This window comes from Castanea sativa, chromosome 9, assembly GCF_040712315.1.
Source record: "Castanea sativa cultivar Marrone di Chiusa Pesio chromosome 9, ASM4071231v1".
Classification (NCBI taxonomy): domain Eukaryota; kingdom Viridiplantae; phylum Streptophyta; class Magnoliopsida; order Fagales; family Fagaceae; genus Castanea; species Castanea sativa.
This window is the reverse complement of record NC_134021.1, coordinates 18,561,618-18,572,888: the sequence shown is the minus strand read 5'-3', so window position 1 is coordinate 18,572,888 and position 11,271 is coordinate 18,561,618. Positions and strand designations below refer to the sequence as shown.

Genomic DNA, 11,271 nt, shown 5'->3' with positions numbered 1-11,271 from the left:
TACTCGACTTCCATTGCAGTTAAATTTTTTTTTTTTTTTTTATGTCTTGTAACAACTGCAATCCGAGTATGCTATAATCGATTTACCTAAGCCTTCAGTCTTCTCTCTCTCTACGCCGTTCTTCTCTCTCTCTCTCTCCGATGTCTCTCTCTTTCCACGCCGTTCTTCTCTCTCTCTCTGTATCTCCGGTGTCTCTCTCTTCCTACGCCATTTTCTTCGTCCATCATCAACCAGCAGGTTTGTTTTCTCTCTCTCTCTCTCTCTCTAATGTGATTTGTTTCTCTTTATTTATTGGCTGAAATGGGTTTTGATTTGGTTTTTAGGTTTAGTGATTTGGAGATTTGGGTTTAGTTTTTATTTGTTCTTGTTATGCCTTTGAATCTTCTAATTATTTCTTTCTCCCTCTTCCACCTATATAATCTGCCCAAATCATGATTGCTTTTCTATGAGTTTAATAGTATCTTAGTTAATTTCTGTAGATTGCTAATGGTTGACTGAAATATGTTAGGAATATTCAATTTTTGAGATGGTGGGCAGAGGAAGTTTACAACTTTCTTATGTACTAATGGTTGAATGAAATATGTTAGGAATGATTGTTTTTTTCTTATGTGCTAACTTTTATTCAATGGTGGGCAGAGGAATGATTCAGTTGTTTCTTAACTTTTTTTTTTTTAATAAGAAAAGGTCTCAAAACTAGAATAAAAATTTTTTAAGGCAAAAATGTAAAGTCTTTCTGTCAATTTGTGTCAATATGTGTTTGGCAAATTTGGCCAAAGAATGTGCTGCCCTCCTAACATAGCTAAGAAAAAACTGTCCAAAACCCCTCCCTATACAGCAAATATTTTCATAGATATTTCCCAACTTGGAGCTGTTAGTCCTTGAGTCCATAATGGCTTTAATGACATTAACACTATCCCCCTCTAATATGATCTCCATGAAACCTGCTTCCATTGCAAATTCCACAACCCTTCTACTAGCCAACACTTCTGCTTCTTTCCTATCCTGCACAATGGATGGAGATGCTTTAATTAAATGAACTTAAAACTTAGATGAATCAATTGATTATAGTAAAATTAGAGGATTAAAATGAATTTTGGTCAAGCTTAAAAGGTTTTAATTTACATTTTTTCCAATTTTTAATTAATAAGATCTAGAAAATGTTACAAAATGAAACACACGGTAACAATGCACATGATAGTCAAATTCAATGTAATCAAATCAAACGCAGTAAATTTTATCAATAATAATAAAAAATAAATCAAATGCAATAAAGGTATCAAAAATAACCCCCCCCCCCCCTCGACCAAAAAAAAAAAAAAATCAACAAGCAGTTTATCATGGCATGTTGATTTGGGTTGGACACTTGTACTTGCACATATCAAAAGCCTTGATATCCCTCTCTCATTCTCTTTCTGTGGCTATCTGGGTATGTAATAGAGCGAGCCCCACTGTATTTATTTGTAGCTTTCTCAAACAAACTAGAAGTTTTCAGACTTGTCAATTACTAAAAAAAAAAAAAAAAATCAGAGACATAGAGAAACCTCACAAATCAAATCACAAAGTCACAAGACTCACAACAACAACAGAAGCACCGACTTAAAACTTCGATACATACTTGTTTTTGTTTGATTTGTTCTTGTTATGCCTCTGAATCTTCTAATTATTTTTTTCTCCCTCTTCCACCTATATAATCTGCCCAAATCATGATTACTTTTCTATGAGTTTAATAGTATCTTAGTTAATTTGTGTAGATAGTGCTCTTGAATGTTAGTTGTTTCTTATGTGCTAATGGTTGACTGAAATATGTTAGGACTAATTCAATTTTTGTGTTGGTGGGCAGACGAATGTGGTAGTTCAAGCCAAGTCATTTGTATTGTTTCCCTTGATTAATATTGTTCTAGTAGAGCATAGCTCCTCTTTATCCATCTTATGCTTGAGCTTGACTTTTTGATCTCCTTTTCTTGTTATGCCTCAAGTCTTCTAATTATTTCTTTCTCCCTATTATTTATAGCTGATATGACACAAAAACTTTTTGCAGCATGACGATAGATCCTGGACTCATTGATCGTAGTGTATTGACGGAACAAGTTAAACATCGATCTGAGTTACTGTGGAACCCTGGGGGACAGGTAATTGCATGAGTTTTCTTATACTATGCATTCATGTCACAACTTTAATTAGCCATAAATACTAAATATTTGCATAAGATTTTCATCTATTGTTATAATATTTGCAAGATCCTCCTGGCACACTGGATTGTCGAAGTCGCCATGAAGAATTGAGACTTCGAGATCCTATGGTAGATGATCGTGTCCTTGCCATTGTGAGGTTGCTTGGTCTAGAGGGTCTGCACTTGGTCCCATCCATACAGCTTGACCATGCACTGATCACTGCATTTGTAGAGCGATGGCGCCCAAAGACCCAGACATTCCACCTATCACATGGTGAGATGACGATCACATTGCAAGATGTGGAAGTTATCATAGGGTTGCTCATCGAGGGTGAGGCAATGGTTGGGCCTTCTAAAAGAATTTGGGAAGACGTGTGTGCTGAAATGCTTGGAATTCAAATTCTAAATGACCCTCAAACTGTGCTAAAAGGTCAAAGGATTCTAATACCCGCACTTGTTGAAAGAATTAGACAACCACTGCCTCCGAATGCCAATGAGATTCAAGTTCATCAGTATGCTCGTTGTTATATACTAGCCCTACTAGGGGATATGGTATTTCTTGACAAGTCCGGAGATAGGGTCCATCTCATGTGGTTAGAGTTCATGCAGAACCTTCGTAATCCACGCAAGTATAGTTGGGGTAGTGTAGCCTTATCATGGTTGTATAGACAGCGGTGCAATGCAATCGACAAAAAGGCAAAGCAGATTGGCGGACCACTGATTTTGGTCCAATTGTGGATATATGTCAGGTTCCCACATATGTCCCCACAGATGGTGCCCCAACCCGAGGGTGTTTATGGTCCACCACTACCACCAATTCCTCTTGCTATGAAGTAAGTATCTATTGCATAATTAGTGTGCTATCATGTATTATGCCACATTTTTATACGTAAATGGCTAATGCGAATGACCATGCGATGTTACTTGCTTGTAGGTGGGCAGGGGCGATGTGTACAAAGAATGCTCCCACGCACATGCTTTCCACATATCGCAATCAAATTGCCACGACACGGCCCGACCAGGTATAATATTTATACATCCATAACATCTTATATCCTTCAAAAAGTTTTTCATTGCCAACTATTGTGGTACTTGTTATGCAAATTATTGGAAATTATTTAAATGTGGTTGCTTTACTTGGTGGCTTTTGTAGGTTAAGTGGGAGCCATATGGAAATGACTTGAGCCACCTTCCTCCTATTTTTCGCATTGAGGGAAGTAATGTGTGGAGGTCGACCGTTCCACTTATATGTTTTTGGCTTGTAGAGTTCCACCTACCCGATCGTGTCCTGCAACAGTTTGGGCTAAAGCAGGAACAACCCACATATGCTAATACCAATCGTGCTTTGCACAAAATAGATGCGAGGGGCAAGGTAGAGAAAAATTGGTCGGTGGAACATGCAGTCCATATTCAGAAGTGGAATGATCGTGACGAGTACGTTTGTAATGCACTCAGGATGGAGGAGGTGATGTCACGTCATCATCCATATATGGTGTGGTATCGTAGAATCACTCGACTGTATATTGACCGCGCTAGTGCTAAGATGGACATTTTGGTAATGTGCATTAATTAATTTTTCACTCATATGTTGTGTTTGATGTTATGTATGTGTTGTACTTAATATATGCCCGTGATTTAATGACAGCTTGCAACCCAACTGGCTATCCTCAATTGGTTCAATGAAGAATCTTATGAATATAAGTTCATTAAGAAGGCCCTTGAGGATGTGGATGAGGTTGATCGTATCGATGTGCCATCCAATGATGAAGCAGCAAACCAGACTGAAATACCAGATGTAGGGCCCAGTACGAGCTCAATTGCTCCAATGACACGTCATCAACCTGCCCCTACTCCTCCTCTAGCCACTATGGCCCTTGTTCCACCTGTGTCTATCCCTGAGGACACAACCAGCCCTCTCATGCCACCCATCCCTCCCATTGACACTGGATCTCACTTGCGATTTACCCATGCTGAATTTGAGTCCTCCCCACACACCACTACCGTTGACCACAACTCACCCACAACCTCGTCCTATAGCTCCCCCCAGATAGTTATACCCACCCCTAGCCTTCAAACACCCCACGTTGAGCTCATGTCTACTAGCCCAAGTCAAACACAATCACCTCCTACCTCCTCTACCTTGATACATGTTCCACAAGCCACGTATCCACATGACAGTGATGTTGAGCAGGGGCAAAGTGACCAAACTGAGCAGCCACAGGATGCAAACACTGATACTCCACCCAAACGAAAATCGACTCGCACCATGAGCTTCATATGTAGGGACTGTAGCATGATCACCATTGCCTATATCATCTTGAAACTCTATAGCATCATCATCATGATCATCCACGACATCATGACAGACATTGTCAACATTTTCATAGTTTATAGTATTCTTGTGAAAGTCATTTCTCCCAATCATCTCTTCATACTCATCTCTACCATGATCAACATCATCTTCGTCTTCGTCTTCGCCTTCCCCCCTTAGAGATTGAACATATTCTTGTTGATAACTAGATCCGCAAGCCTCCATTGGAGTTGGTGTCTCTTGACATGGTAGTGTATAACCCCCAACTATAGTGCACGGGGTAAGAGTCGGATGACTATCTGCATGTAATGATTGGAATTCTTCCCCGCCACCACCCTCCAAAGTTGTTTGTTGCACATCTTCACCGCCAATTTCTATACGAGGCTCCACACTTATATACAACTCAGCAGCTTTTAATTGGGGCGTAAAGTTTATCCTGTCAAACATAATCTTAACATGCTTGTCTCTTTTTATTTCAATAGGTGTGAAGACAATACGGTCACTGAACACTGCAAGAGGAGCACGATATGTAATTTTTATGTCATGCAACCGACGGTCCAAATTCAGCTCTTTCATAATTTTCTTTTTCAACTTCTTCAAATTGATCTCCCGCCGTTTTTTTAGCTAAATAATTTCTAACTTTGTACCAAGCCCTTCATATGTCACTCCATAAGTCACATCATTGCAGAGCTCCCCATCATAATATAGATATAAATCAATCGAACTCATTACAAGCCTACAAGTCAAATAAGTTACTGAAAGTTAGTGACAAATATAACACCTTTATTCAATATGAACTACAAAATATTGCCTCAAGGAAAATATAAAGATAACATTGTATAGTCCACCAAACAACTATAAACAAATTTTTAAACTCAAACAAATTTGTACATGGTCGCTAACCTTAAAAAATTAATACGTTACACCTTACAACTAACAACACATTGCAAATAAATAACATATTACCCATTCATTCACATTATACATAACAACACATTACAAAGCACAAAGCACAAAGCACAAATGACAAATGCCAAACACAACAACAACAACAACAACAACAACAACAATAATAATAATAATGGCCTACTCAATATGGCACTGCTCAATATGACAAATTCATCTCTTTATACTAATTTATTTGTTCTTTATATAAGATATGAATATATACTGCTCAATATGGCACTGCTTTGTAAATTCTTATTATTGATGTTACCTGCTTTTATAATAAAACAAGTGTGGTTATCAACTTTTAGCAAGCTTGTTTATTAAGAGAAGTTTATGTTTCTTGAATCCTGCCACTATAATTTACAATGTATATATAGAAGAGCTCAAACTTTTTTTTGCTGGGAATTTTATGGTGACAGTTGATTGCTTTTAACTAATAATAATAATAATTGGATAAAAAAAAACTAATAATAATAATATAACAGCACATCATAATAATGATAATGATAATAAACTACTATTACAAACAGCACATCATCAACAATATATATATCTATCAAATGAAAAAGTGAGTAATTTATTAAAAAAAAATTGAAGAAGGTTGAATAACTAGGTCTAACAAAAAAAAAAAATATATATATATATATATATATATATATATATATATATATATTAAAAAGGTTTGAATAATTTACCTACAAATTGAAGAAGAAGAAAAAGCCTTTTAATTTGTAGAATGTGATATGTGTGGTGAAAGGGAGAATTTTGGCATGGGAGAGAGGTGGGAGAAGTGAGAGTTGTGAGACTGGAATGTGTAAGGGATTAAGAGTCATCAGAGTATTAATCTGAGACAGTTGAGGTGGTTGTAGTATTAATTGGAAATCGAGTAGACCAAACTCGATTCCCATTTAAATTTTTTTTTACCGTGCTCGCATAACTGACTTGGGTGGGGTTGAATAGCCCGGAAGTCGAGTATAGTATACTCCACTTTTAGTAAAAGTCGAGTATACTATACTCGATTTTATGTGGTGTACAAAGTTTTACGCAAGCTTGAAGTCGAGTTCATTGTAGTCGACTTATGGAAGTTGAGTTTGCTGAACTCGACTTCCACGTGGTGTTTTTTTCTTTTTTTAATCCACGTCAGACAAAAATATGTGGTGGGAGTGGACTGAAGTTACCCAAAAGTCGAGTTTGGTAAAATCGACTTCCAAAAAGAGTCCAACTAACAAATTAAGTTTGAACGCATGCCCTCGTCCTAAAATTTTTCCCTTATTGTACTGTTTGCCAAATTTTACCAACGTTTGACACATAAGCTGATAAGACCAATGGCGTCACCAAATTTAATCCTGCTTAGTTCTTATGTTGTTTCTCCTATCTACTACTACTAGCGAGATCCGAAGTCAGTACTCCGTAGTGTCATTGGATTGGTTTATATGGTTTTTGAGTTTTGACATAGATCCATAAACCCACTTAAGGCCCAGTACCTGCCATTTTGGTTTATGTATAATTGTGTAAAATTTATCAATATAGTTACAGTAATTATGTAAACTTGCTGTAGACTCGTGCGATGCGTGAGAATAAATAATTATTTTGTATTATAATATAATATATAATTTTTTTTATCTAAAATTATCTGAAGATAATTTTTTTTTCTTAAAAATTAAACAATTTCTATTCGGTCTAATTAGGTTTACTTCGGTTCCATTTGGTTCAATTAGGTCCACTCAGTCGAATTGAATCCACTTGGTCAATTTTGGTCTCACTTCAGTCCATTTTAGACTAATTGGGTTAAAATCGATTCCTTTTGTAGGTTTTATTTTCAATTTTAGCTCAAAATTTCTGTTTTTTTTCTTAATTTTTGGGTTGAAAAGTATGAAATTTTTTATTATATTTGGGCTAAATTCTTTAGTTTTTGAGTAAAAATATACAAATAGAATACTAAAATAGACATCATAAATTAGAAATATGAGCCTAAAAATGATAAATATTCAAAAGTATTATTTAGTCCATATTGGTTCTATTCGGTCCATCCTATTCTCTTCGGTCCAATCTGGTCTTATTTGGTCCTATTTGGTCCAATCAGTACTATTTAGTTCATTTTGTCCTCTAAAGTTATATTCGGTCCAATTCGATCCATTCAGTCCACATCGGCTCCATTCAGTCCACACTGGTTCTATTCTGTCCACTTCGGTCGATTCATTCTTATATGGTCCATTCGGTCCAATTTCTAGTGGCTTATAGCTGCTAGAAATTCTTCATCCCCCATTTGCCGCCTCAGCTATAGCTCAGTGGCATGGCTTTGAATCTAAAAATGCTAAAAGTCATGGTGTTGATTGATTTATGATCTAAACAATCATATATCCTTTTCTTAATGAAATTATAGAGCAGTGAGTGATTAAATTCTCATAACTACAGTATGATTCGCCAAAAAAATTGATAATTTTAAATAAGAGACCGTGCAATGATGGAAAGATCCTCATAATCAAATACTTTGTTCCCAAAAGAAAATTGATAGAACTTCAAGTAATGGAAACATATGAAACAAAATAAAATATAACATATCAAATTTTTAATTAAAAAAAAAAGAATAAAGGCAAGAGTCATCGAGGGAGAGAAATAATTCCCATGAATAGGTTTATAAATTTGATAATGCCTATGGTAATCTCAAATGTAAACTATTGACCTAGCACTAATTAACACAAACTTTCTACAATGAGTTATTCCCGCCTTCGTGGGGTCGATGCATCATCAAATTCCCATGAGAAACTTGGTGAGGAGGTTGCCAACTCCTAGACTGTGAATGCATGGAACTTGAACTAAAGTAATCATGATTATCCATATCCATCCCCTGTTCTCCATTGTACATGTGGTTTGTACTACTGCTACTTGCACGTTTCCCTTTTGCTGGTTGATATGCTTCATGAACTTGTGGCATAGTTGCACCCGAGGAATTGCAGTTGAAGTAGGGAGAACTTAGACTTAGGAAAGGGTTTTGGCTCAGCTTTAACAACTCGTTGCTTTCTAGGAGCTTCTTTTAGTATTTTTCAAGGACTCCTGGAGGAAATTCAAGATAATGCCTCCTGAGAATATATAGTACATGAACAACAAAATTCATTAGTTGTATTAGCAATAAGATTCATTACTCATGATGAAATATTTAAAACCATGAAAATTGTGAAAAGTGAACTACACTACATGAGATATCTAATGTCAATAGAGAAGTTTCAAAAAATAAAATACAAACCTATAATTAAGTGCTTGACCACCAGTGAAGTCTGAACTAATATTCCATGTAGTATGCATTCTTGGAATCGGAGTACTCTCTTCATAGAATGAAGGGGGCCTATTAAGCTGAAAAAAATTCATCAGTTTCAAATCAATTGAGACTCAGGAAAATATCACAATTCACTAACCCTATATTTCATTAAAAATTATGAAATTAAGGATGAGAAACTAACCTCAATTTCTAGAACTTCAGCCCCATCTTCCATAATTTTAGCTCTAATCGCTAAAATATCAGACCACTTTATTTCAATTTTTTTCTTCACAGATTTCTTTCGAGAAATTTCCCAAGCCAGTCTTTCCTTTGCAAAGTAACACCTTACAATCAACCCTTCTACCTGTTCAGCAACTTCCTGCACATTTTTAATCAAAATTAATTATGATTTGTTTTTCTTCTTCATCATAATATTTATTATTGCTATTCAGATTATGAATATTACCTCCCACATGCCAATTTTGAGTAATGATGCTCGAAAGTTTAAAGCCTTCAACTTCTTAGAAACCTTTCTAACTTCGGCTTGAGTTTCACTATGATTAGTCTCATCAATACATTTAGTGTTTTTTTCAAATCTTAGAATCACCTCCATCAAATCATAGAAAGTGTTGGTCTTTGTAATTGTTAAATGATCAAAACAACCCTCGTTCGTAACAGTTTCATCATTCGAATCATTCTGTAAATTAGGAATTGACAAAGAAGAAAAAAAAAAAAATCAACATTAACTAATGCATGCATCATAAAAAACATAGAAGATCACATACATATATAGGCCTTAAACTGATACGCCGAAAAAGTGGAAATAATTTTAAATCAATGCATTAACCTCTAAACTCTTGAAAGTAATAACACACCATCATGCACATCGTTTAAAGCCTTCAACTTCTTAGAAACTCTTCTAACTTCAGCTTGAGCTTCACTATGATTAGCCTTATCAATACATTTGGTGGTTTTTTCATGTGTTATAATCACCTTCATCAATTCATAGACAGACTCAGTCCTTGTAATTGTTAAATGATCAAAACGACCCTTATTTGTAACAGTTTCACCATCTGAATCATTCTACAAATTAGGTATTGACAAAAAAGAAAAAAAAAAATTCAACATTAACTAATGCATGCATCATAAAAAACATAGAAGATCACATACATTGGCCTTAAACTGATACACCAAAAAAGTGGAAGTAATTTTAAAATTAAATACATTAATATCTAAACTCTTGAAAGTTATAACTTATAACACACTGTTACAGTCATCGTACTAAAATATTCATGTTCATACATGAAACAAAAATTCATTCAATAACATCTATCACTCTAGCTAAAATATACAATAAAAAGGACAGACATCCTGACATTACCAAACAGGGGAGAGAGAGAGATATTATGGCTAATAGTTATATGTGCTTTTAAACGGTTAAAACCCCAGGCAAACACCAAAAATCAACAATACAAGCACTTCTCTAATATAAAATAAGGTAGTACGTACGTGATAGGGAGACATATATGTATATCAAAGAGTTGACACAGTACACACCTCCAAATCAATAATCTTTATAGGTTGTTGTATTTGTATGTCACTGTTATTAGTGGCTTCTGAGATTTGAAGCCCATGATCAAAGGCATAGCCTCCCTGAAACTGAGAAGTAGAGAAACTACCACCACCGCCACCACCGCCACTGCTCAACCACAAAACCTGCTCGAGCTCCATTGCCAATTGTTTTCTCTGTTTATTATTTGCTGTTTTGTTTGTTTAATTGTCTTAACTCTGAATGTTAGAAACCTTAAACTTGGGTCCTATCTACTACTAGTGGGATTCGGACTCAGTACTCCGTATAGTGTCATTGGATTGGTTTATATGGTTTTGACATAGACTTGGATTATGCTGGTGAATAAACCCCCTTTTTATTAGAAGAGTGTATAAACCTACTTAAGGCCCAAAATCTCTCATGTTAGTTTACGTCTATCCATAATTATTATTATGGTAAATGGTAATTATGTAAATTTACACTAGCACTGTTATTTTGCATTTCATTTTTTATTGTTATTTTTATGTATCTTAAGAATAAAGAAAAAAAAAAAGAATAAAGAAAAAGAGCAGACGATGGTTATTATATGTGAAAAAATAAGCAGGTTAAAAAATCAGAATTTTTGTAAGATTTAATGTGAGTGCTCTTAGCCTTTTATACATCGATGTTTCACATGTATAATTATCAATAAGTATTCAATATAATTATCAATAAGTATTCAATAATCTCTATTTTATAATATTTTTACAAACTGCTATTGTGACAAATTTCTTAGTGATTTTCATTTGGGCCTATTAATAACATCATTTCTTTTATTTATCAATAATTACTCACCACATTAGCCGTCTATAAACAAATATTGTATTTCTAGCATTTTCCACCAAAAAAAAAAGTCTTGAAAATTTGACAATGTTCATGCTTCAAATATTGTCATGAAAACTTCATAATTCCCTAAAAAAAAGTGGTATGATTAGGATTATTTCGAGTGGTAACATGGTTTAATCAAAACATTAATTGAATTGGATATCTAATATTTA

General features: G+C 34.9%; 2 protein-coding genes across 2 annotated transcripts; one reads left to right on the top strand and one right to left on the bottom strand.

Annotated features, from left to right (window-relative positions):
- The first annotated feature begins 2,296 nt into the window (after positions 1–2,296).
- LOC142608867 (serine/threonine-protein phosphatase 7 long form homolog) lies at positions 2,297–4,111 on the top strand. Its single transcript, XM_075780526.1, has 5 exons — positions 2,297–3,003; positions 3,105–3,192; positions 3,324–3,725; positions 3,816–3,965; positions 4,082–4,111. The coding sequence occupies exons 1-5, from the start codon at positions 2,297–2,299 to the stop codon at positions 4,109–4,111; spliced, it is 1,377 nt and encodes a 458-aa protein (XP_075636641.1).
- A 3,886-nt stretch (positions 4,112–7,997) lies between these two features.
- Positions 7,998–10,462, bottom strand: LOC142609578 (uncharacterized). The gene is made up of 5 exons (XM_075781193.1): positions 10,243–10,462; positions 9,152–9,382; positions 8,888–9,064; positions 8,674–8,780; positions 7,998–8,509 (listed from the first exon to the last, which is right to left on the bottom strand). The coding sequence occupies exons 1-5, from the start codon at positions 10,414–10,416 to the stop codon at positions 8,464–8,466; spliced, it is 735 nt and encodes a 244-aa protein (XP_075637308.1). The 5' UTR covers positions 10,417–10,462; the 3' UTR covers positions 7,998–8,463.
- Between the last annotated feature and the right edge of the window lie 809 nt (positions 10,463–11,271).

What these genes read in the sequence shown, in the direction of transcription:
- LOC142608867 (XM_075780526.1), top strand. Translation starts at nt 2,297, where the DNA reads ATGGTAGATGATCGTGTCCTTGCCATTGTGAGGTTGCTTGGTCTAGAG. An exon ending in CCAATTCCTCTTGCTATGAA is followed by an intron (nt 3,004 to 3,104) that starts GTAAGTATCTAT and finishes ACTTGCTTGTAG; the next exon opens with GTGGGCAGGGGCGATGTGTA. An exon ending in CCACGACACGGCCCGACCAG is followed by an intron (nt 3,193 to 3,323) that starts GTATAATATTTA and finishes TGGCTTTTGTAG; the next exon opens with GTTAAGTGGGAGCCATATGG.
- LOC142609578 (XM_075781193.1), bottom strand. Translation starts at nt 10,416, where the DNA reads ATGGAGCTCGAGCAGGTTTTGTGGTTGAGCAGTGGCGGTGGTGGCGGT. An exon ending in TAAAGATTATTGATTTGGAG is followed by an intron (nt 9,383 to 10,242) that starts GTGTGTACTGTG and finishes CCTAATTTACAG; the next exon opens with AATGATTCGAATGATGAAAC. An exon ending in TCAAAATTGGCATGTGGGAG is followed by an intron (nt 9,065 to 9,151) that starts GTAATATTCATA and finishes AAAAATGTGCAG; the next exon opens with GAAGTTGCTGAACAGGTAGA.